We start from the raw sequence: 23702 nt of genomic DNA, 5'->3' as shown, positions 1-23702 counted from the left end.
GGAGGTCGCGGTGTCCGTCAGGAGTACCTGCGGGCCACACACGACCAGGGGTGTGGATTGGCGCCTGTTTCCCATACAGAGTTGTGCCGAGGGCTCCAGACTGATTGTTGGTGGTAGTTGTTTGTCGAGCTAAGTTTATTCTGTAGTGCTCGTGCATTCTGCTTGCCCGACGATGCCTTCGATTTTTCGCGCCAACCAATTCTGAGAAAGCAGAAAGCAAGCCGGGTTGTCTGGCTATATCAATAAAGATGAATGAGACGTCCGCATAGGTCGATGCCGTTTCCTTTGCACTCTATTTCCAGCGAGTATTCCGTTAAGTTGCTCAATGGAGGTGAATGACATTGCTCCGGCGGCAATTCGCAGCATGGCCCGCCGGCCTACGCCGCCGTACCCTTTCGGAACAGAGCACGTTCCAGGCGGCACTGGACAGCGTGCAAAGGTCGCCGCACTTTGGAACTTAATCGAGACTGGATCTGGCTGGCCCTCGCACGGCTCGGCCGTACGTGCTCGATACGACCTTCGAAGGTCATTGACGCAAATGGTCTGCATCGAAAGGGGAGGAGAGAGTGAGAGGAGAGAGGCAGAGAGACAGAGGGAAAGACAGAGAGAGAGAGAGAGAGAGAGAGAGAGAGAGAGAGAGAGAGAGAGAGAGAGAGAGAGAGAGAGAGAGAGAGAGAGAGAGAGAGAGAGAGAGAGAGAGGAGGCGAGTGTGTGTATGAGGTGTAGGGAGGAAAAGGGGAGAGGCAGAAAAAAAGAGTATAAAGGTAGGTAGAGATTTAAGATTAAAGGTATAAAGATAGAGATTTAAGTATAAAGGTAGAAAGATTTGGATTGTGTAAGGGTTTCTTTGAGTATCATACACTTCGACTAGACCTAGAAATGATTCCTAGTTATAGTACATAGTACAATTGTCATCCCTTATTTATCAGAAATACTGGCTCGTAAATACGTTGCGTGAATGTCCACACATGGCCATACCAGACGTCGCATTGTCCGCCTTCGTCCCGGATACGAACAGAGCGTCTTGCGGCGCTGCCCGCGCGCACTCTGTTGATGTGCAAATGACCGTGCATGTGACGGGGCGGCTGTCCGGGCGGCAGTACCGTCTCCTAATGGCTGCATGCCGGCGGCCACTGTGATCCGACCCATTAGCCTGATCAAAGGGCCGCGCCGCTGCCGCTGCCGCGCCGGCCGGTGCCCGGGTCTATCTCCGATGTGGTCGGCACGAGTACGCGCGGGGTTAGTGGCCGTGGGTGCCCGTGAAACGGCTGGTGGCTTCCTCCAACCTTAAGGATGCTTTAAAGTACGATATTGAGGCTCTCGTGTGGCTGTCGGTATTTTTATACTGTGTTAGCATATTTTGACATTATTGCTTAGATTTGCAGGTAGTATCTCCCTTTGCTACGTGATTGCTAATGATCTGTTCTATGTATTCTTGGGATGCCTGACGTCACTCTGTAGACAGTTTGCGATTTCTTGGAGTTTTACTTCTTCTTTTGTTTGTGATCCGATTATGCATTAGGGCTGGTGCACTCAGCCGATGAGCTCACCGTACTTGTGTGGTTTGCTGGCCGGCTTTTCTGGCTCAGTGTACCCGGACGCGACATAATAACAGTGAGAGGGTCCGGCCTGCCGCCCATGCAGTGCCGCTGGTTCGTGTTCCACTCGATAGATGGCACTGTATGCATGACGCCTGCGTGATGCTGCACCGCAATACCCTAGGGCTGTCGTTGAACTGTCACTCGATAGATGTCACTTCGATCGCGACTTTTACTGACTTCCTCGGACCTCGTTTACCGATTCAATGCATCACGACGTTAATTAATCCTTCGAAGCTGTTCGTTTTTACTGTCGGTTGACTAAGTTGCGTGTTTGCCTTCGTCGTTAAAAGGAGTTCGCCGTTTTCATCAAAATTATTCTGATGACGGGCGGCCGCGTCGGTGGCGTGCCCAGTGCCAATAACTTGGTTTGATTGGCACCATTTGTGCGCCTGACGGCCGATGGTGCTGGCGGCGGGCGCGCTACCATTTCGGCGCGAACACGCCACCATTTTCGGCGCGAACACCTGTGCCAGTCCATCGGTGTCACCTCGCCTGCTTCCGCTCATTAAACCGGCGGCAGGAAACGGCGGCCGGGTTTCCTGCCTCAGGCGGATCGACACCCACGACCCAACCTTTCCCACCCTGCGCGGTAAACTGCGGCTGATCTGTCACTGCCGCTTCCTCAGTGGCCGAACCAACCACCTGGAGAGGGCCACCCTCCAGACAGATCACCGATCGTTCCCCGCGCGGCACCAGTGGTGACCGGCGCTCCATCACCACTCGGCGGCACCTGGTGCTGGGAAAACTCAGCTGGCAGGCCGGCGGACACTCTGATAAATAATGACCCCTAGTGATCCAGCGCTGGCCCGCTGGCCTTCCGAACCACCGTCCATCTTGTCGGCAGACGCGGCGCGTGTGGTCGGATGACGACGCGCCCTATGCAGTCTGAGACCTAGTCTCCCTGACGGTACTGCGTAAAAAAACACCACTACAAAATAACTACCTATCTACTTGCCTATTTTTAGAGCAAGAAGCTTATCTGTTTGCTACGCTCTGGATTGTGGTCGTCTATCTTTAGGGCTAAGATAGTGTTTGTTTGTGATCTTTCTTATCATAGTTATCAGATGCCTTTCGCTGCTGAAAATAAAGACTGATCACATAAGCGCCAAAAGTGGCCCAGTCGGGCCTCGTTGGAATCCGGATATGCAGGCACTCTACCGCTGGCTGCTGAGGGCGGCTACCGGCTGCGGAACGCTTCCGAGCTTAACAATGGGCCTTAGACCCACGTAAGCTGTGCAGGGACTGGTGTATACCTCACCGTTAATTCATCATACTATCCTTCATATTATCCATACTCCTCAAATTCGAGTCAATCATCGTTTGAGTAAATGAAAAAGACGGATACAGAACTCACGCTGGAAAGTGCAAGGCTATTTGAATTTCGACCAATCATTTCTTTCTAAATTCTATTGCAACGTAATGAATAAGATTGCGTTTCTTCCATTCGCCGGCTAAGGATAATACGTCATCGTCAACATGAACAGACTAAAAATAATTATTTGCCGTTGCGTCTAATGCATCATGACCGGACGCACTGATGATATCCTTGCATCAACTAGAAACTTCAGGAGGCTGGCCACATAACACCGGACCCACGTACTTCGGGACATCCAGTAACAACTCCGTCTCTCCTCCCCACAGGGCTACACAGACGAGCCTATCTCCAAGATCCTGTGTAACATCTCTGAGGGCGAGGAGCAGGACCTCGACCGGTGGGAGGCGATCGTCACCAAAAACGAGGACGCCGAGCCCAGTGAGGAGGGCAAGGACAACCTGCCGCTCAACGTCATCAACAACTACTTCTCACTCGGCGTCGACGCCCACATCGCCCTCGAGTTCCACGAGGCCAGAGGTGGGTGCTCGGGGCCTTGATGGAAAACGGTGCTCGGTGGACGCTTCAGTCACTCAACGGTCGGAAATATTATCAGTTCAACGATGTTGTTGCTAGCAACAACATCGTTGTTGCTAGCATGCAGGACACAACATGAGCTCATGTTGTGTCCTGCATACCAACTGTATTTTCTGCTTTAGACATGTTACAATCAATTACTTAGATGATGTATGTAAGTGTTTGTCTCCCACCACTTCCACAACGTCAAAGGGAATATTGTACTCTTGTAGGCATCCCTCTATGAGTTATGGCTGCATTCATAGATCACTGACCTTTGGCAATGCTCTAACAGAAGTGGGAGCCGTAATAAACATGGCATGGGTCGCAGCGTGATCAATACACGGACGTGGAACAAAATCCATAGCGCCAGCGTTATTCACTGAGCCCTTCCTTCACCCGGACGTTCAGAGTATATCACGGATCGATCCTTACCCCTCATCCCTACTGTCCGTGCTGGGGGGCAGACTGCGAGTTCCGATGTGCGCGTCTCACGGACAGTTGCTCGTCCAATCCGAGCCCGCCTCACTGCTGGTGAGCCGGGTTGGCAGGAAACGGTCGTTTGGGCCGGTACAACCCTGGTCGGCTTTGCCGGTCGCCCATCGCCGCATGGCCGACACGAAATTGGGCACGTGTCACGCGTCACACCGCGGGGAGGGGAGTGAATTGGTCTGCGCATTTGGGTGTGCCAGAGTTAGAGTTGGAAGTTATCGCTGTCAGGTGTTCCGGCTGATCGGACAACGAACAGCGCGGGACGCCGCTCGGACTGAATGGCGGGAAGGTACCTTTACCGCGCAGACCAGTTACTGAGAATGTGAAACTACATACCGGTGTGCCGGCCGGCCGGCCAACTTCGCCGCTGCCTCCGGCGGCGCGGCGCTATTTCGGAGTATTTTTAGAGCTGCGCGGCGGGGCTGGTGCCGGGTCGGTGATCACAGGTTGGCCCTGCCACGACAGCACCGGGCGAAAATATCAGCCACCTCACGGAATGGCACGAGCCCGGCCGGCATTGGCACAGTGCGAAACGTAGGGAATTAATTCCGAGAGAAAGGTTGGCTGTTATCTCCTGAGGAAGCCCATTTAGCAGTGCAGGAGGGTATGCTGGTTGTTTTGGTCATTTCCAGCACCTAATCTTGGCCGTACTATATTCATTGTTTTGTTCATTGGGTTTCCGTCATCATTTTCTGACTGACTAGCAGTCAGAACCGTTTATCACCCATTGACCCCCCGCTCCGCAGAGGCGCGACCGGACAAGTTCAGCTCGCGGCTACGGAACAAGATGTTCTACGGCCAGGCGGGCGGCAAGGACCTGCTGCAGCGCCGGTGGAAGGACCTGTCGGAGCACGTGACGATCGTCTGCGACGACACGGACATCACCCACAAGCTGCGCGAGCACAAGGTGCACGCCATTCTGTTCCTCAACATACCCAGGTGGGTGCCGTGTGTCCTGGCTGCTGTCCCGGGGGCGTCAGCTCGGCTAGTAAAACAGCCGTGTCACGTGTGAGATGGGGGCTTATCCTGCGCGGACTGAGAGACTGCCAATGGTTTGATGGAATACATAAATCGATGGCAGACTGATAGGATCCTCTGAGGTAAGCGGATTTTGCAATAGCATTGCATTATACCAACACATACAGATTAAGACTGTTTCCAAGAGTCAGAGTGGAGTAACGCAACATTGTGAATGAGCGACTGTTCAACTGATTGATGCCTACAGCTTGGTTCTCAGTTTAGCTGTTGAATTGATTCTTACATTGGGTGTTTCATCAACTAGCTTGAAGCTCTGAGCAAAGTGTTGATGGGAACGTCATTCTCCTGCTCATAAGTTCTCAGCTAGTTTCTATAATGAGGAAGAAGGTCAGGTTAGGGTTAGCGATTTCCCACGTCTAAAGCCTGCGGTGTTGAAGTCTGGCACGCTCGCTCTCTCGCCTCCATACTTTGTCTCACTCTCGACTAAAATAGTGCAAGAGAATGGAGCTTCCTGCGGGCTGTTCTTTTTACATTGCAGAGAACCTGGAACTGTTTTCTTTTACATTGTTTTGTAAGTGTTAGCTCGGTGTGGTTGTTCTGTATTTAGCCTGGACATTACACCTGAGGTTCATTACTTTTACTGGGGCGCGAAATTGCGGTAATTTCTTAACATTTAGCTGCATCAGCTCCAGTTTAAATGTGCTAGCGTGAGAAACGGTGAACCTGCTTCCTCCTTCACCAGAAAGTCAGGTTGTCTGCCAGGGCGGCGCTCTTTTTCTGCATGCACCCGTGGGCCAATGTTCCTACTGATACCATCCATTTGTTGGCAGCAGAGCAGATGAATCCCCTATCGAAAGGTCATCGCCGTGAATGTTTTCCAATGGGATGACGGCCGGGTGTTGTTACCCAATGGAGAGCAGCCGTCGGTCTGGCACAATGTCGCAGCATAGGCCACGAATCTGCTCTGCTTTTCGGGAGGTAACTGACTAATGGATCGGAAGAAATGTGGAAGCTCTTGCTGTTGAAGCGCTTTTGAGAGGTGTTTGGAATTATCATCAAATAAATAAACGTTGACGATTAAAATGAGTACAAATGCGATCGTACAATGAATGAGGGTTATTCTGATTATTTCCATATACGCTGTGATACACATTCATGCTTGAATGGGTGTCTGTAGGTGTGAGTCAAAAAGAAGGTCTTGTTATTCGTCACTGTGTCAATACGGCGGTGTGCCGCCTCTCGTGTTGTTCGTTTAAATCCTCCGCGCACCACGGAATTGAGGGTGTAAGCCGCCTCGTATACGGACCAAGTAGAACACCCCGGCGTGTTTCAGTAGAAGTTTGCTTAGATGTAAATCCTTTGTTACGGCGATGACTACAACAGTCCGTGGCCTCATGACCCCATGGAACAGCGGCAGCGCGGCACGTCATGTACCCTGATTGGGTGGCCCTCGTCAGAAGTCCCAGCTCAGTGGACTGAACCCTGTCACCTCACCTCCCATCGACCCCGTGACCCCCGACTCGGGCGGCGGGGCCCGCGGCCCTCCCGAGAACGGCCGGGGCACGTCTGCACCGCTACCGGGAACGGCCGGGGCACGTCTGTACCGTTCCCGGGAACGGCCGGCGGCGAACACCGGCCGGCTTGTCCCATTACAGGCGGCAGCGACTGTGTGACGGAGGTGTCGTGACCCGCGCCAGTGCCGCCCGGGCGGCGCTGTACCCCACAGGGGGAGGGCGTCGGACGGTCCCGACGTGTCGGGAGGGATGAACACTAGCGGCGGTGTGCTCAGAGTCAATATTCTGTCGAAACTGAGTAATCAGATTAGAATTATAAAGCAGGCCATATAGACCTCTATGTAATCTATATTTTGACAAACTGGAGGAACCTGGGACTAATTGGTGAGCGGTTCTTAGCCCGGCTGAACATCCAAAATGGGCTGGATTTGCCCCATGACGAATGTTCCAGTGGAAATTGACCCTGTCCGCTGGGATCCGATATTCTCAGAATCAGACTGTTTTAATCCACTGCCCTTCAGCGTCTGATTGGATGGTACAGGTATAGGGGAAGCGGGGGTAACACCGCCCCCCTAAGCTTTTCGCCAAAATGAGAGAATATGTGTGAAGTCTCTTGGTAGTTATTGTTTTGGTTACAATATTCAAACATTTTCTCACGTGTTTTAGGTACTTATTTTGCATGCTCCTAAAAGGTTTTCATGTATCACGACTTTTAAAAATACCTTGCATATTTGCTGCCTACAAATTGTGTGGGTAACCCCGCCACCGGTGTTGATGTTAACCCAACCCATTCCTACGAAAGCTTTTAATTGTTCAGAGATCGTGTGCGATGAGTTTCCTGTCGGTAAGTGGTAATTTTCGCAAATAATCGGTAATGGACACCTAAATAGGTATAGGTTCATCAGCTGTTTGCCAGTTTTATACAGCTGGCAAGTGCTTGGTCGGGATGCATGAAAAATATAAAGTAAAAAATCAAATAAGCTGCTTATTCCCGACTTAGGAACATCTACGAACATAAATAAAGCGTGTCTTTGGAGTTTCATCACTTATCACGCTACAAACAGGAAACACCGCAACCTCAATTGGGGTAACACCGCCACGGGGTGGCGGTGTTCCCCAATAAGTGATCACAAGCAAAAATCGCCAGCGGTACGAATGTACTACACGGTTCAAGCAAACTTATCTTACTGGACAAAGCCGATCAGTTATTTTTCGATGTAATCAAGTAAATCAAAATGAGTCTCTACTTAAAGACATTCAAAAGTGCTCCCAACTCATCGAATTTTTATAAGAGAATGTGCGTTTTTCTTTAAATGCCCACATTGAGCTTCGATTACACTGAAACACCGGAACACAAATCAGAAGACGCTTACCTTCGTGCGGTCAATAGGAAATAACGGATTTTTACACTTCACATTTCATACTTTCGCCGCCAGATGGGGTGGCGGTGTTTCCCACAGTGGCGGTGTTACCCCCGCTTCCCCTACGATTTTCTGAGATTCTTTTCTAGTTCGAATCTATTTGAAAGTCTTCCGACCTGGCGTTTAGTCTCTAGATCATCTGGTCATTGGATAAGGGACAAACGCACGAAACGGTGGCTGGGTTCATTTCAAAAGGTTGCTAACTTTGGAATCTGGAGTGTTATTCATGGATGTAGAGTTCATCTTCTTCTATAAGTCCTTCGTAACGCTTTTATTTTAGGCCGTCTCTACCACTTAAAGATGATGAAGACATTCTCATGATAATGTTCCTGCCACGCTATCAGAGGACATGCAACGTACATTTTGGTTTCACACACTGTTTTATTTTCTTCCAAGGTATCTCCAAACAGATGGATAACTAGCCACACCGTGTGTAAACATGGTCTTCCTGTCCATGACCTAGTACTTACCCACGACATTTGGTGACCTCCGGTGACCTTTTCACAGCTACGGCGGTGGCACTCACCCGTGGGCCGGACGGGACCAGTCGACCTCCGATGGCCTGATGGAGGTCATCGGTCTCACCACCTACCAGCTGGTGAGTGACGCAGAAATACACACACACGCTGTGACGTCTCGGAATGTCTCGCAATGGCTTGCAATGTCTTGCAGTGGCTCGTAACCTACCAACCTTGCTAGTATTGTCTCGTCCCGTCCCGTCCCGTCCCGTCCCGTCCCGTCCCGTCCCGTCCCGTCTAACAGTTTCGTCTTTCTATGCCACACGGGTCACGTTTTCTTCACCGTAGAGGACTTTTCAAAGGGCGTTGATGTAACACAGCGTTATTTTTTTACACTAATATTGCGAGTATTCTCGAAATAGAGATTCTTTGAATTCTGTTCCACAGCCACATTTTACTCCTATCTTTATGCGAATAATCTTTCTATTCTCGATTTATAATGGCCGCCTTCCTGAAAGTAGTAAGTCAGTGATATTTAGTCGTCATTAAAAGCTCAGAAATCTCCATCACCATTTGCATTATTCCCTGGCCTCATTTTAGCGTTGCTCTTAACGGGGTGGGCTGAACTTCGTCAGCCGCTCCCGGTCTAGCTGGGAGTATTTTCCGACCTCTGTATGTGGCCTGGGGGACGTCGGCGGCCGCCACTTGTTTACTGAAGATTAATGATACCAAAAGTCGGCCCGCCCAGCCATACAAACTTGGTCAAACGCCGGGCGCAAAGACGTTTCCGCCGGGAGGGGAGAGCCGAAAACTCGTGCTCTGACTGCTAAGTAGACGCCGCGGAGCTGGCAAATGAAAACCGGATGTCATTTCGGATATTCGCCCCCGGTCGCGGAGGAAGCTCTCGAACAAATGGGAGGTCGTTCTGTGGAGAATGAGACCGAGCGAGTGGTTCCGCTCGGCCCGATTGTTGGTGTTCGCACCCGGTCGGGTGAGAAAGGCGATTTGACTACAAATGAGTGTGCCACAATAACGTATTTTTATTTTGAGAATGCCACAATAACGCATGAGGGTAGCACAATAGAGCTACTGTTAGCATAAGGTAACTACAAATATAATTCGATGTTTTCTATTTTAAATACTTTACATAAAGATTCACAAGGCAGCTATATCCGCATGTCCCGGTTGATCTCGTCTACCCTAAATCACCGTGGAGCGAAAGCATGAACACATGGAAGATGGATCTGACTGTGCCGGAAATGACGGCTAATATATTTTCGCCCACAGCGATTTCATGATGAAATATTCCTGCCCTCAGACCAGGCATGCTGTCAGTCCTAGCCTCGTGTGTAAAATATAGAATGCGTTTTATATTAGGACGCAGAGAGGGTGAATTATCAAAAAGACGCTGATAAATGTATTTTCTGATTTATTATGTGCTATAAATATAACATCAAATTTCACTGGAAATGTGAAGTGCACTCGTTAAATGCCATCTACTATGCACCTCCTTTTTCAACATGTTTTTTGCGTACTTGATTGAATTTTACAGTTTTAGTAGTTTGTTTTGTTCTATTTTTACCTCGTTTCCTTTATAGCTACTTCCTAAGAATGAAGGAGCCGCAGCTGCGGACTTTTTTCGTTTTTTTTTTCTTCTGCTTTTCAAGATATGCGTATTTTTATAGTTTTAGCTATCATTCGCGGTATCCATCACATGGTTGAATTCAGCAGTATCCGCCACAGACCCCTCGGGCGCCGCGGACGGGCGGGCGGATGGCGACGGACGGGTCGGGTGTGGGTGGTCCTGACGCCCCGCCGCCCTGCCGCCCCGGCCATCGGCCGCCGGATAGGGACACCGTAAAGGCGTCATCACACGGATCATCCGGCGCCGATCTACGGCCGTGTTCAGACCGGTCCACAGCGGCCAGATGAGCCGTGAATGTCGGCCGGACGCCGGACGCCGCGGCGGGCGCGATGAAATCGCCGGCGCTGAAAGGCGGGCTGCATCGCCAGAGAATGGCCGCTTTTATGGAGTCGTAGGGACGATGGAGACAGTTTTAGTGTGTGTAGGGGAGAGCGGGGAGAGTTGTATCATGTCCAAGTTGTATCAGGGCGAATTGTGCCAAACTTATCCAATAGATGGCGCTCGTGACACGACCAGCCGACGAGGTTTTCCGGGCGCCAACTTTCCCTGTTCTGTCGTGTGGCTGGGTGGACGCGTCTCGAGGTGAGAGCCGATTTTATGTTTTTTTAATGTCATTCTAAAAAAATAAGTTGCATGAAAATGTGTGTTTTGGGCATTTAGATGTGCAGGAATTTGAAAGATCTCCGTAGCGCTGGTGATGGTAGGTTCTAAGGCTGCGTGAGTGAAAATGGATTTCTCCAGCTGTCCGCTGTTTTTGAGCACGAGGATGTTTTTTCCAAGATGGCGGCGAGGTACATGTTGTATCAGAGCCGGGTGGGGTATGTTGTAACATGTATGTATGTATGGGTATGCTGCTTTTGATCGCGAAAGCTAAGCCCTGGCTTGCGTTTGTAGGTAGCTAGTCAATACTCGTTCCATTTCGGCACAATGTGTTGGCTTCTTTGCTCTTAACGGGCCACTTTTGCGTCTAGTCTGATGTTTCGTTCGTTTTCGATATTTCGTTCGGATTGCATTGACCTAAGTTTGGTCTAATACCTAAAAGTTAAGCCTTTGAGCATATACATTGTATTAACCCCATTTAACCCTCGCCCTGGCAGGGGGGGGTCGATGCGACCCCCCCCCTAAGGTTTTTCGAAGATAGCGTAAAAACGGCGGCGCGCAGCGCCGCCAAATTTGGCACAGCCTATGGGGCAACCTTTTTACATATGACCTGAAAATTTCAGGTCCGGGTGACCTTGGGTCAGGTCACCAGGTCAGAAAAACCGGTACAAGGTCATGGTCAAATTTCAATTTTCTTTTTGCACCTGTCCAACTCACAGTTTTCGACTGATTTCCTTCAAACTTTCAGGATGTGCTAAGTTCACCGAGTTGTATAACATATAGTCCGGTTTTTTTGAGGTCACTGACCTGAGGTCAGTTAGAGGTCATTACGTCGTAATGTTAAGCCTATGGGAAAATACTAAATTCGGAAAATACTGGAGATATCCGCTTTGTTTGATCTTTTTTGTGCTTTGAAACCACGGTACTTAACAGCAGGTCACTTGGTGCTTCTTTGTTTGGTGTACTTATCCATGGGTCAGGTCAAATGAGGTCAACTGAGGTCAAATGACGTTTTTGCCAATAACTTGGCACATAATGACGCTAGAGCTTAAAAAATGGTATCATTGTGTTCCTGGTGATCAGCCGAATCAAAGGATATGCGATATGATGCAATTTGGTTAACTTGAACTTAATTTATAAACTTAAGTTTACTTAAAATTTAAGAAAAACTTTAAGTACACTTAAGCAAGCTAAAAAGTATGTCATTCGACGCGCTTTGACGTGCTGAGTCCACTGGTGCTTTTCTTTTTGCTCTATCTTAATTAGATCAAAAGTTATAAGCGAAAAACTTTTGACCTGTTTTTAGCGAAATTTTTACATTTATACCCCCCAAAACCCCCCTAAATATTGACCTAGAGCAACCAAATTTGCACAGGGGCGAGAACTCCGGGGGGCCCACCTACCTACCAAATTTGGTGTTTCTAGGTGCCATAGGAGCCAATCGCGAGGGGGGGGTCGCATCGACCCCCCCCCCTGCCAGGCCGTGTTATGAAAAATGCCCTGCCAGGGCGAGGGTTAATGTTGTTGTTATGTTCAAAACCAGTAGCAAGCACACCCCCTGAAACGTGAAATACCTAGTGATACAAATTACCCCACCACGTGATACAACTCACCCAAGCCATGGGGCAAGTTGTATCAAAAACGGTCTGCCGAATAGAACAATGTTTTTGATACAACTTGCCCCATGGCTTGGGTGAGTTGTATCACGTGGTGGGGTAATTTGTATCACTAGGTATTTCACGTTTCAGGGGGTGTGCTTGCTACTGGTTTTGAACATAACAACAACATTAACCCTCGCCCTGGCAGGGCATTTTTCATAACACGGCCTGGCAGGGGGGGGGTCGATGCGACCCCCCCCCCCCTCGCGATTGGCTCCTATGGCACCTAGAAACACCAAATTTGGTAGGTAGGTGGGCCCCCCGGAGTTCTCGCCCCTGTGCAAATTTGGTTGCTCTAGGTCAATATTTAGGGGGGTTTTGGGGGGTATAAATGTAAAAATTTCGCTAAAAACAGGTCAAAAGTTTTTCGCTTATAACTTTTGATCTAATTAAGATAGAGCAAAAAGAAAAGCACCAGTGGACTCAGCACGTCAAAGCGCGTCGAATGACATACTTTTTAGCTTGCTTAAGTGTACTTAAAGTTTTTCTTAAATTTTAAGTAAACTTAAGTTTATAAATTAAGTTCAAGTTAACCAAATTGCATCATATCGCATATCCTTTGATTCGGCTGATCACCAGGAACACAATGATACCATTTTTTAAGCTCTAGCGTCATTATGTGCCAAGTTATTGGCAAAAACGTCATTTGACCTCAGTTGACCTCATTTGACCTGACCCATGGATAAGTACACCAAACAAAGAAGCACCAAGTGACCTGCTGTTAAGTACCGTGGTTTCAAAGCACAAAAAAGATCAAACAAAGCGGATATCTCCAGTATTTTCCGAATTTAGTATTTTCCCATAGGCTTAACATTACGACGTAATGACCTCTAACTGACCTCAGGTCAGTGACCTCAAAAAAACCGGACTATATGTTATACAACTCGGTGAACTTAGCACATCCTGGAAGTTTGAAGGAAATCAGTCGAAAACTGTGAGTTGGACAGGTGCAAAAAGAAAATTGAAATTTGACCATGACCTTGTACCGGTTTTTCTGACCTGGTGACCTGACCCAAGGTCACCCGGACCTGAAATTTTCAGGTCATATGTAAAAAGGTTGCCCCATAGGCTGTGCCAAATTTGGCGGCGCTGCGCGCCGCCGTTTTTACGCTATCTTCGAAAAACCTTAGGGGGGGGGTCGCATCGACCCCCCCCCTGCCAGGGCGAGGGTTAAATGGGGTTAATACAATGTATATGCTCAAAGGCTTAACTTTTAGGTATTAGACCAAACTTAGGTCAATGCAATCCGAACGAAATATCGAAAACGAACGAAACATCAGACTAGACGCAAAAGTGGCCCGTTAAGAGCAAAGAAGCCAACACATTGTGCCGAAATGGAACGAGTATTGACTAGCTACCTACAAACGCAAGCCAGGGCTTAGCTTTCGCGATCAAAAGCAGCATACCCATACATACATACATGTTACAACATACCCCACCCGGCTCTGATACAACATGTACCTCGCCGCCATCTTGGAAAAAACATCCTCGTGCTCAAAAACAGCGGACAGCTGGAGAAATCCATTTTCACTCACGCAGCCTTAGAACCTACCATCACCAGCGCTACGGAGATCTTTCAAATTCCTGCACATCTAAATGCCCAAAACACACATTTTCATGCAACTTATTTTTTTAGAATGACATTAAAAAAACATAAAATCGGCTCTCACCTCGAGACGCGTCCACCCAGCCACACGACAGAACAGGGAAAGTTGGCGCCCGGAAAACCTCGTCGGCTGGTCGTGTCACGAGCGCCATCTATTGGATAAGTTTGGCACAATTCGCCCTGATACAACTTGGACATGATACAACTCTCCCCGCTCTCCCCTAGTTGAGTCTGCTAATCATGTATTCATTACTTTCAAAGAAATAAATTTTGTCTTGACCTTTCCAAATAACCCGTCTCTCCTGTGAAACTTCCAACACAATATTCTTATCTTGAGCGCTACCACACGCTCCGAAGTGTTTACGCGGAACTTGTGCGCGCAAAGTTTGAGCCGCTGGTCGCAGCGCGGAAAGTGGTTTTCGATTAACCTCCGCCCCCATCAGGGTCGCTGTGGCATCTCTGGGGGCTCAGCAGAGTTGAGCTTTGATCTTGATAGCCAGCCGGTGCCGTGTGTCGTCCTCTGGGGCGGGGCGGGCGGGGGAGGGGAGCAGAGAGATCTCCCTATGGTGCCCGAGGTGGGTGTTTACCTGCTAGTCGGTGTGGCACGCCGCTGCACCCTCTCAGTAGTGTTTACATCGCGGGCGGCGGTGCGGCACGGCTGGGATGAGCCCAGCGCCTCCGGTACGGGACGGGGACGGGACGGGACGGGACGGGACGGGACGGGACGGGACGGGACGGGACGGGACGGGACGGGATGGGACGGGACGGGGACAAACCGAGCGTTATAGAGACGAGACGGGACGGTCGTGACGCTCCCGGAATCAGTTCACGGCTGGCCGCCGACCGAACCGGCCGTGGCCGCGCCCTCGGTCACGTACCCCTCACAGAGTCCCAGCGAATGTGAGCGTGCATAATGACATACTATTCCAGTATTTGGTGTAGTATCGGCGTAACGACAGATAGGCTTTGTGGCGTGGTGTTGCTATACGATTGTTAGTTAGTGGACGGTAAATCGGCATACTGCGCTCTCCTTTGTTTCATGTTCCTTTTACTTTATTAGATTCTCGAATCTCAGTATGCAGGGCTTTTATCTTGTTCTCACGGAACTGCCAAACTTCTGCTGCTCAGATCCCGAAACCAATCCAAGCACTTCATTCAGTTCAAAGTTTATTCTCACGATAAGCTGTTGTAGTGGAATGTTGGATAATCTGTTCCACATAATTTCCTCTCAGTCGATATTGTAACTTGCACGGCCCCAAGGATTGCCACGAACAAAGGTCTCGCATCTGCGTATCAGTCGCATAGCCAAGTTTTAGTATCTTTCCGCTCTGGTATCACTAATGACTCTTCCTCTCTCCCTCCCACTCTCTCTCCCCAGCCCCTACTACACGCTGGCAGTCACGGGACCAGCCTGTGTCAGTGTCGGAAGGTGACGCCTCCCTCCCTCTCTCCCCAGCCTCTGCTACACGCAGGAGGCCACGGCACCAGCCTGGGTCAGTGTCGGAAGGCGGTCATCACCACGGCGCGCACCATTCCAATGCAGGTGGACGGCGAGGCGTGCCGGGTCAACCCGTCCATCATCACCGTCAGCCACCTGAACCGGGCGCGCATGATCTGCAAGCGGCGCGGAGAGAAGACCGTACTGACGTGAGTGTCACCGGCGCGCCGCGGGGCGGAGGGGGAGGGAAGGTGGAGACTAGGATAAGTAAGGTCGGGCGTGGGGTTTGGTTGGGTGCGGTGTTTTTAGCAGCGCGGAGATGTGATTTTATTTATGCGTATTTTGAATTGGCTAATGACAATGAGTAAGATTATTCAAAGAATAAGAAAGTCAGCGTTTCATAAAAGATAGTTTAAAAATGATTATGCTTTGACTGTTGTCCCTCCCGCACCAGCACATCTCCAGCACTGATAGGACGCCGAGTCACGAGTGGGCGGCTCGTCCGTCCGATCAGAGATCCCCAGCTTTGTTCAAATAGCACGTGGGCTGTGCGGTTTGACCGGACAGATCGGCTGCCGCGAATTAATTGGCTGGTGTGCTCTCTGAGTATCAGCTGTCCGCCCCAGACGGATAGTGACCTTTGACTGTCGAGATTGTCCCGAGATTTGTGATTGTCCGACGCCCTGCTCCGCGGCTGCTCGAAATCTCGGCTGAAAACTGGATCCGGCCGGGATAGCCGGCGGCGCTGTGGGCGTGTCGCAGACTCTCTCGACTACTTGCTAGTCATGTTTGCGCCGTCGGCGCTCGTCGGCCGCGACTACTTCACAATTCTGCGCTGCGGTCCAATCGACACGCCGACCAGTGAGATACAGTCCAGTCGGGGTGGTTCCCCTTTCAATAACCCGAAATGTCAGTGCAGTATTTTATCGTCGGTCTGTGGAGACGAGCGAGCGGGATGGACGGAGTCGCGGGATGGAGCGGCAAGCGGAGAGATTTGTACATTTTTTAGCTACACGATCGAGGTTTTTCTCCCTCGATTTAAAATTCAACGGCTTAGTTTTAAAAATGGATGTCGATCTCTGCTGTGAACTGGCAGTGCGTGTGAGGAAGTTTCCAATTGCATTCAAGGGTATGGAAATCTGAGACATGCGATCCCCTCGAATCGCCATCTTTTGAAATAAATCTATCCTATCAGCGATCATTCAGAGTATCATACCCGATTCGGAGAGTATCGGTCATCAGTTGCTCAGTCATCAGTCCCAGAGCTCCAGTGATTGATCCGAGATTATCAGGCTTTGACGGGCGGTGACCTGCCCGCCCGGTCACCGCTCTCGGGGGGGGGGGGGGCGCCCGTCCCCGCAGCCACTGTCGGCCCAAGTTATCAGTCGAATCTGAGGTCAGAGTTGGACAGTTCGTCCAATGTCCGCCTCGGCCCAATGACAGCTCCGAGAACCCTCCGTGGATGGTGTGGTGAGAGAAGTGCTTCTTCTCTCTCCTTCCCGCCGCCGCCGCCACCAAGGAGCCTCCATCGGTCCGGATACGATACCTCTGTGGCCGACACGTGTCGAGTTAACGGCCGCTCCTCGCCGTCTGGCCTTCCTTCGAGCCGGAGTGCTGCTCTGTTATTAAGCAATGCTCACTGCAGCTCTCGGCCAGACCAATATTAGCAGGATGACCTCTCTGCTCCCCCGTATTGCCGCAATGAAACGGGAATGAGCCGGAAGCCAACGAGAGTTATACGAGGAAGCGAATGTCTGCTACGAGACCACCTGAACCTCACTGTGAAAAGGGGAAGGATGAAAATGCCGGTGCCGCTTGAAATGCGGGAAGTTGAGAAATCAGCGGAAATGGTATTCGTGAAACGATTTTTCCAATGTCGTGTTACTCAGACTCGGAAGTTGTTATGGGTTATTTCACGGGTAATAGCTGCTCCCTAGGTGCGTCACGACTTTTTCCTACTGGTTTCTTGATTTTTGTTTGGTTTATATCACGACTGTCTTCCCCGGTCCACTAAAACCAATGAGGGTGTCTCTTCGTCAGAGTTGACTGTTCATACGATTTTACCTGTTCTTTCCCCTTCGTTGCTGTGTTCGGTGAGGTCATTTCTCCCATCTATTTTTCGCCGTCTCCGTGCTCTTCTTTCCGGTCGGTATCCCCGACCCGATCCTGAGGCTAACAGAAACTTTGGCCGCATGGGAGTGGCAACTTAGCGGAGCTTTTCATCTGGATTGAAACCGAATTACTTCAGCGTAAGTGGACAGGCCACTGAGGACTGCGCCGAGCCGCAGACGGCAATCACAGAGACGGGTCGAGACGGCGGCTGATCAGCGTCCGAGACCTCTGTTTGTCCGTATGGTGGGACTGAGGTCGGCTGCTCTGGCGGTGGTTTCTGCGGCCCGGCTCTGCGGTCGGCCGCAGAGCTCGGAGCTGGTGCACGCCGCCCGCCGAGGTAATGCGGTTTCGATCCAGATGGAGTGCTCTTCTGAGCCGGCCGATCCCGCGGGACGGATGTCGTCTTCAGTTAGCCCGCTGGTTTATTTCGGCCGGCCGGCGAGGGCCGCGCGCGTCCGGTCCGCTTTAGGAGGTTCCATTTTCTCGGCCGGCGTCCAGGGAAGATGGAGGAAGCGGCGCCGATGGAGGTCGTCCTCTGATCGAGCCGATCCGCGCGCACCTGCCGCGTCTGCCCGCCGCCGGACTGAGAAATCGTGCTGATCTTGAGCCACCGTATATGGCCCGAGGCTAGCCGGGAGTCGGCCGGCCGGGGTTCAGAGCAGTGCAGCTGTGATGGGATTCAGCGCAGAGAGCCGGGCAGCCGGCACGGCGTCTGGACTCTGGCGGCCGCCGGAGCGCTCAATAGGTGGCGACGGGCGCGCCGCCCACGTGCCGACGTGATTGTGCCCTAATCGGACGGCATGACGGCACCACTGATGTATCGGCGGTGCGCAGATGGGCCGCCGCGGTCGGACAGACGCCCTGACCCGATCCCCGCACCCAGAGACCTCGTGACCGATGGGGTGACGGTGCCTGATAAAACTGGCTAAAACTGGACCATCTGCAGGATGTTTTGTAACAAAAGGTCGAGATGTTTGCTTTTCGAGATGTTGGATGTCTTAGTTCTATTCTACTGCCCAGTGGGTGGGAGTTTCCTGGAAGGCTGCTGGTTTTGAATGGAGCACGACTAAGCCCGCTGCTTAATCTATTCTCCTTTCACTGAGACAATGCCCATGGCAATGTGATTGGTTTCATTTGGTCTTTAAATAACTTGGCTAAGCGTCGTCTGGAGACCAAAATGGAGCTGCTGTGTCTTTGAAGTCCAGCGTATTCCTCCACTCCAGTATGCCTTGAGCAATCACCTCGGTGGCTTAACTTCGGCTCGTCTTCCTTGAAGTTCCCACAGGGACGCCCCCGTCCCCGATCCGAAACTTGGCTAAGTACTTCATGCCACGTTTTAATTGCTGAGCTTCGTCCCGTCAAAGTGGAAGGAGAGAAATTACCATAGTCAGGATGATTATTCTCGTTAAGACCCTGTCGGGAACTGTCCTGACCTATATCAAACCCACCGTATCAGAATTTAGGCTGCGGTCTTAGGAGACTCACTGCGTTAGTGGTTTTATGACGCGAAGGTTTTTATGTGCATGTTTTGTGACAGCACAAAGTGCTCAGAATACTCAAGTGTGTGGCTTCGCTGGAAACTGAAAATGCTCTGTTACTGAGAAGCCTTTTTCAACAGACGGTGTGTCCCGAGTAAAAAATGTTTTGTGATAACAACACACTCAACTCACTCTGACAACAGGCGTGGACCATAAAAATAGCTAGGCATCTGTGACATCTAATGTCTTTATGACTCCCTCTTTAGAGAGAGCGCTCGTCTGACCTCCTGATTCCTCGTGTTCCAGGGACACCCCTCAGGAGCAGCTGAGGATACGCATCAACCGGATCACCATGTCCGACTACGAGCAGTACCACTACGACAAGGAGACCCTGATGCAGCACTGTAAGAAAACTCTCCACAATCGGACGCGAAATTTGTGAAACAGTTCGGTAGATAGCCGCCGTTTACGGACGCGGGTTTCCACGCCGGGCGCTGCGGCACAGTATAACTTCCAGGCGCTTACCACTAGCGACATCTATGAACATTAGTAACAGCTCCCTGCCGCACTTAGTTCGGCGGCACAGTATACCTTTAAGGCGCTCACTACTGGCGACATCTATGACCAGTAGTATAAGCTCCCTTCCGTATCGGGCGCTGCGGCACAGTATACCGTCCAGGCGCTGACACTAGCGACATCTATGAACAGGAGTATAAGCTCCGTTGCTCGCACCAGTTATCTCGGCCGCCTATGTCGGCTAGCGAGTGTTCCTATTCTTTGCCATTATGGCTTGCTTCTGATATTTTGGGGGGTTACACTTATTGATGTTTCTTTGACATTTGGTCATTTATCTCGGTAACAGCGACAGATTGCGGCTGCTAGTAGTGTGCGGGATTAACGACTCTATCCGCTCTTTCAGCGATGCCTCTGGGTGTGATTTTTAGTGGACCATGACTGTTGAGTGACTATGTTTTCCGCTCTTTCAGCGATGCCTCTGGGTGTGATTCTGGTGGACCACGACTCTGACCTGGAGCAGGTGCGGCGGCACATCAACCGGATGCAGGAGGAGAACCAGCACACGACACCGCTCAGCCCCGAGTGGTGTTTCGTCGACTGTAAGTCCGCATCGGAGACGACGGGTCACCTTGGAGTTCCTGAGGGGACCGATCAGTTGTATATCTAGCTAATTCATTAGCCCCTGAAACATATTTATTAGCTACGTGGATTCCCTATCTATTTACTTTGGTTCAGATTCAGTACGTCCTAATCCGGTTAAGTTTACCTCATGGTTTATTTGGTTTGATATGGCTCTAATTGCACTGAAAGCGCCTTCTATCTGCTCGTCCGAAGGGCAAAGCAGTGGAAAAAAAACGAATGTCCTAAGCCCCAGCTGTGTGTTTTAGTGAGTTGCCTGATTAAGTCTGGCCTGGCCTGACCCGACATCTTGTTTTCGTCCATCAGCCTGCACGGCGGAGCGTTTCTTCCGGATCGATCGCGCTCAGGAGCACCTGCACTTTGTAACCGACATTAGCTCTGAGGACGTGTACGTCCTCGACCCGATGGCGGTCACCTCGCAGGTCTCGGCCACGGCCAACAACAAGTGAGTACACGTGAGCCCCGCGGGGCACGGCGGGCTGGGAATAGGTACTGAGCGGAGAACAATTGGAAATCGCGGCCGAAATGTGACGGCATTTAGAAAATGGTGACTTCATAAGGGCATGCTCTTTAAATTCGGGTGGCTTCGTGGCGAAATCGTCGGATGTGATAGGTCGCGATTTATGAAACAGCCGGCTGTCTGGCGCCCACTGCGGTGACCCCGGGCCCCGTGGGGAGTGGTGGCGCCGGCTGATGCACTGCTGCTGCCTAGGGACGAGTCTGGGCAGTCGGACCTGGACGCCGGTCCGGCAGAGGGCAGGTCGAGCGCCCGGGCCGGTAGCTCCGCCAGCCGGCGCCACAGCACCCCGTCCGTGGGCAGCTGCGCCTCCATAGCCACCCAGTCGAGCCGGCTGGGCCGCCGCAGCTGCACCAGCCTCGTCTCCGGACACGTCGACATCAGCTCGTGCGTGACGTTACCCGCCGTGACGTCATAGTGACGTGACGTGACGGGCTGGTCGTCCGTTTGGTGGCTAGTTGTCCGTCTTGGTAGCTCTAATTTCGCTGCACAATGCACGTAGGCTGTGAAGCTTGAATGCACCTAATGTTGTTTTGAAGCATCTTAGGCCAGATTTTTGGAGAGACGTTTTTTTGTACTTAAGCTACGAGTCTTCCATTGCATAGTTTGTTAACCGTATATAGTCGGGCTCTTATCACGTCACATTGTCCAGATGCAGCTTCTGCTTAGTACCTAATGGGTTCGTTAACGTTATCGTCTTTTTCTGGACATCAATTGTAGCAGAGCATCCGTCGTGGCGTAGCAATTAGGCATAGCTGGAAGAGCCTCATAGCTGGTGAAGCCATCGTCGTTTCTATTCGTATAGCTCCACTGATCGGTCGTCTGAGTCGCTGTGTTTTTCACTAGCAGTAGCCGAACTTTGGCCACCACTAGTCTGCAGTGCACAATGTTTTAAGAATTTTATTCACACTGTTTTCCAAATAGTTCCGTACCTGTCTTCAGTTTGGTTCTGCAGTTACCTCTTCCAAGCGACAGACCTTTTGCATTGCTAACGATGCTTAATTAACATTTTATCGAGTACTTCTACTTCAGAGTTTCATACCTCAGGTTCGAATGTCGACGGCTTGTTTGAAAATAATGGCATCTTTTTAACCAATGTTAATGTTTCTCAGGCTTTGTTATATTGCCTTGATGATATTTCTCTTCTCCTACCTTTGTCGCGTAGTACGTTTCTACGCCGCGGCTATTTCTGTCTCTCTCCCACCGTCGTTCGCTCGTGTCCCCGGCTCCTGGCGCCTCTAATGGCCTCCACTGACCGTGTTATTCTGTCGGTGTGGGCCCGTTTCAGGCTCAAGGAGCGCCTGTTTGGCGCCGGGGCCAGTCCCACCAGGTGAGCCCAGCTCAGCCCCCCCCCCCCCCACCCCACCCCTCCGACCAACATCCGGGACGCATGTATAAATCTCCAATCGGCCGCGCGCGTCCGGGCCGACCGTACCAATTAGTCGGGAGGCGGCGGGCCGGGCCGGACGGCCGCGCCGCGCCGCAGGCGGCTCGGCGACCTGCAGGCATTAGTGCGGAATGGATGGCAGCTCGGGGCGGTCAGCGGGCTCCGCGGCCGGGTCAGGGCGTCCACCGGGCTCCGCGGCCGGGTCAGGGCGTCCATCGGGCTCTGCCGGCCGGGTCAGAGGCTCGGCCGGCTCCGGCGGGGGCCGCAGTCAGCCGGAGAGGCCGACTGATTGGACGGTGATAGGCTGCGTCTGGGCTGAGGCGGAAGCGTAGCAGGGTGGATGGGTGGTGCTTGACGGTGTGATAGGTCGGTGTCGTTATTTTCGTCTCTTTTGTAGACTACGATATTTTGGAATCATTAGGCCATCGTGAGCCGACGCGTTATGGCTTCCGCTGCTTAACCGTTTGCCTTTTGATGTTTTGTGTCATTTTTGGTAACCTAGGTCGTGGCTGTAATAACTACTCACTGGTCATCAGAATAAATACGAGCTGTTTTTTTTTTCATGACGGTTTTGTTTAATCCGACTGGCTTTTGTGTTTCCTTCCTTCCGCATTTCCAAAGGTGTTCATGACAGAAACCACTGCCAGAGTACCTACTCAAACGCCTCATTTCTTGTTCTGGTAAAGCTATTATTCACTCGACCTATTGCACCAGATCAGACCATCTGCTCTGACCTCTCCTTCCGGTCCCCTCCTCCTCTAATGTGGAACTCCGGTGGTACGACCACTTCCTCCCGGTCCAATTAAGCCGCTGTCCATACCGTGATTGCCGGCCGGTCAGCCCTAATTAGCCGCCCTGCGTGCGGACCGGTGTGTAGGCTCGTGCGCGGCTCGTCTGACCGGAGCTCGGTCTGTTTCAGCCACCTGCTGGAGCGGTCGTCGGAGGAGATTCTGCACGCCGCGCAGAGCGGTGACCTGCCCAGAGTGAGTGGGCCGGGAGGGAGAGGGGGCCGCCCAGGTTGAGTGGGCCAGGAGGGAGAGGGGGCCGCTCAGGGTGAGTGGGTCGGGAGGGAGATGGAGAGGGGGAGAGGTGGGGAGAGTGAGGACGGAATTGGACGGCAGTCGAATGAGCCGGCTAGAGTCAGGAGAGCGGACGTGAAACCGGGGCCTACTTGGCAGAGGTGTATGTTAGGATAAGCTCGGTTTAGTGTTGGTTCGAAACTCTCCTGGCCATCTCATTTTAAGAGCTGATAACCTCATCGCCACATGTATTGATATCACGAAATGCTGGCCGTGGCCGGTCACCCACTCGCCATTCTTTGGCCAGTTTTGTGGCTGGTATATAAGGTATATAAATGGTATACAAGTCGTTGGATCGTTTGTCGCTGCGGCCGACCGTCGGCTCCTGTCGGATGATCGTTATGTTTCGGGCCGGCTCCCAGCCCTCATGGCGCGGCTCCAGCCGCTGAAATACGCCCGCCTCCTGAATCATACGGGATCGCCACCTCTTCTCTACATTTCAAAACTGCTAAATTGAATGGCCGCGGCGCGTCAGAGCGGCCTCATCGGCCGTGAAATAGGTCCGCTGGATGTGGCCGCCGCGATCTAAACGGCGGCCGACCCAGTGCCCGGTATTGAAACGGGCAGATGGAGTATTGTATTTATAGGCCAGGTGGAGATAACGTAAACCATCGGGAAATGATCTGTCGGACCGTGCAGCTATTGGCAGCTGCAGGCGAGTGCAGTGCGCGACTT

General features: G+C 51.5%; 1 protein-coding gene across 2 annotated transcripts in view; it reads left to right on the top strand.

Annotated features, from left to right (window-relative positions):
- LOC122375768 (diacylglycerol kinase zeta-like) overlaps window positions 1–23702 on the top strand; it is a 60621-nt gene that overhangs the window by 33925 nt on the left and 2994 nt on the right. The window contains exons 9-18 of one of the 2 annotated variants that reach the window (XM_043355262.1): window positions 3243–3453; window positions 4728–4920; window positions 8402–8492; window positions 15318–15508; window positions 19196–19293; window positions 19876–20004; window positions 20351–20489; window positions 20757–20948; window positions 21850–21891; window positions 22868–22931. In XM_043355262.1, the coding sequence (XP_043211197.1) occupies window positions 3243–3453; window positions 4728–4920; window positions 8402–8492; window positions 15318–15508; window positions 19196–19293; window positions 19876–20004; window positions 20351–20489; window positions 20757–20948; window positions 21850–21891; window positions 22868–22931 (1350 nt within the window). The remainder of the gene's footprint in view (window positions 1–3242; window positions 3454–4727; window positions 4921–8401; window positions 8493–15317; window positions 15509–19195; window positions 19294–19875; window positions 20005–20350; window positions 20490–20756; window positions 20949–21849; window positions 21892–22867; window positions 22932–23702) is intronic. The other variant, XM_043355263.1, reaches the window with a different exon arrangement.

Source organism: Amphibalanus amphitrite, unplaced genomic scaffold, assembly GCF_019059575.1.
Source record: "Amphibalanus amphitrite isolate SeventyFive unplaced genomic scaffold, NRLGWU_Aamphi_draft 001915F_arrow, whole genome shotgun sequence".
In the NCBI taxonomy this organism is placed as follows: Eukaryota; Metazoa; Arthropoda; class Thecostraca; order Balanomorpha; family Balanidae; genus Amphibalanus; species Amphibalanus amphitrite.
This window is presented reverse-complemented; position numbering and strand designations above follow the sequence as displayed.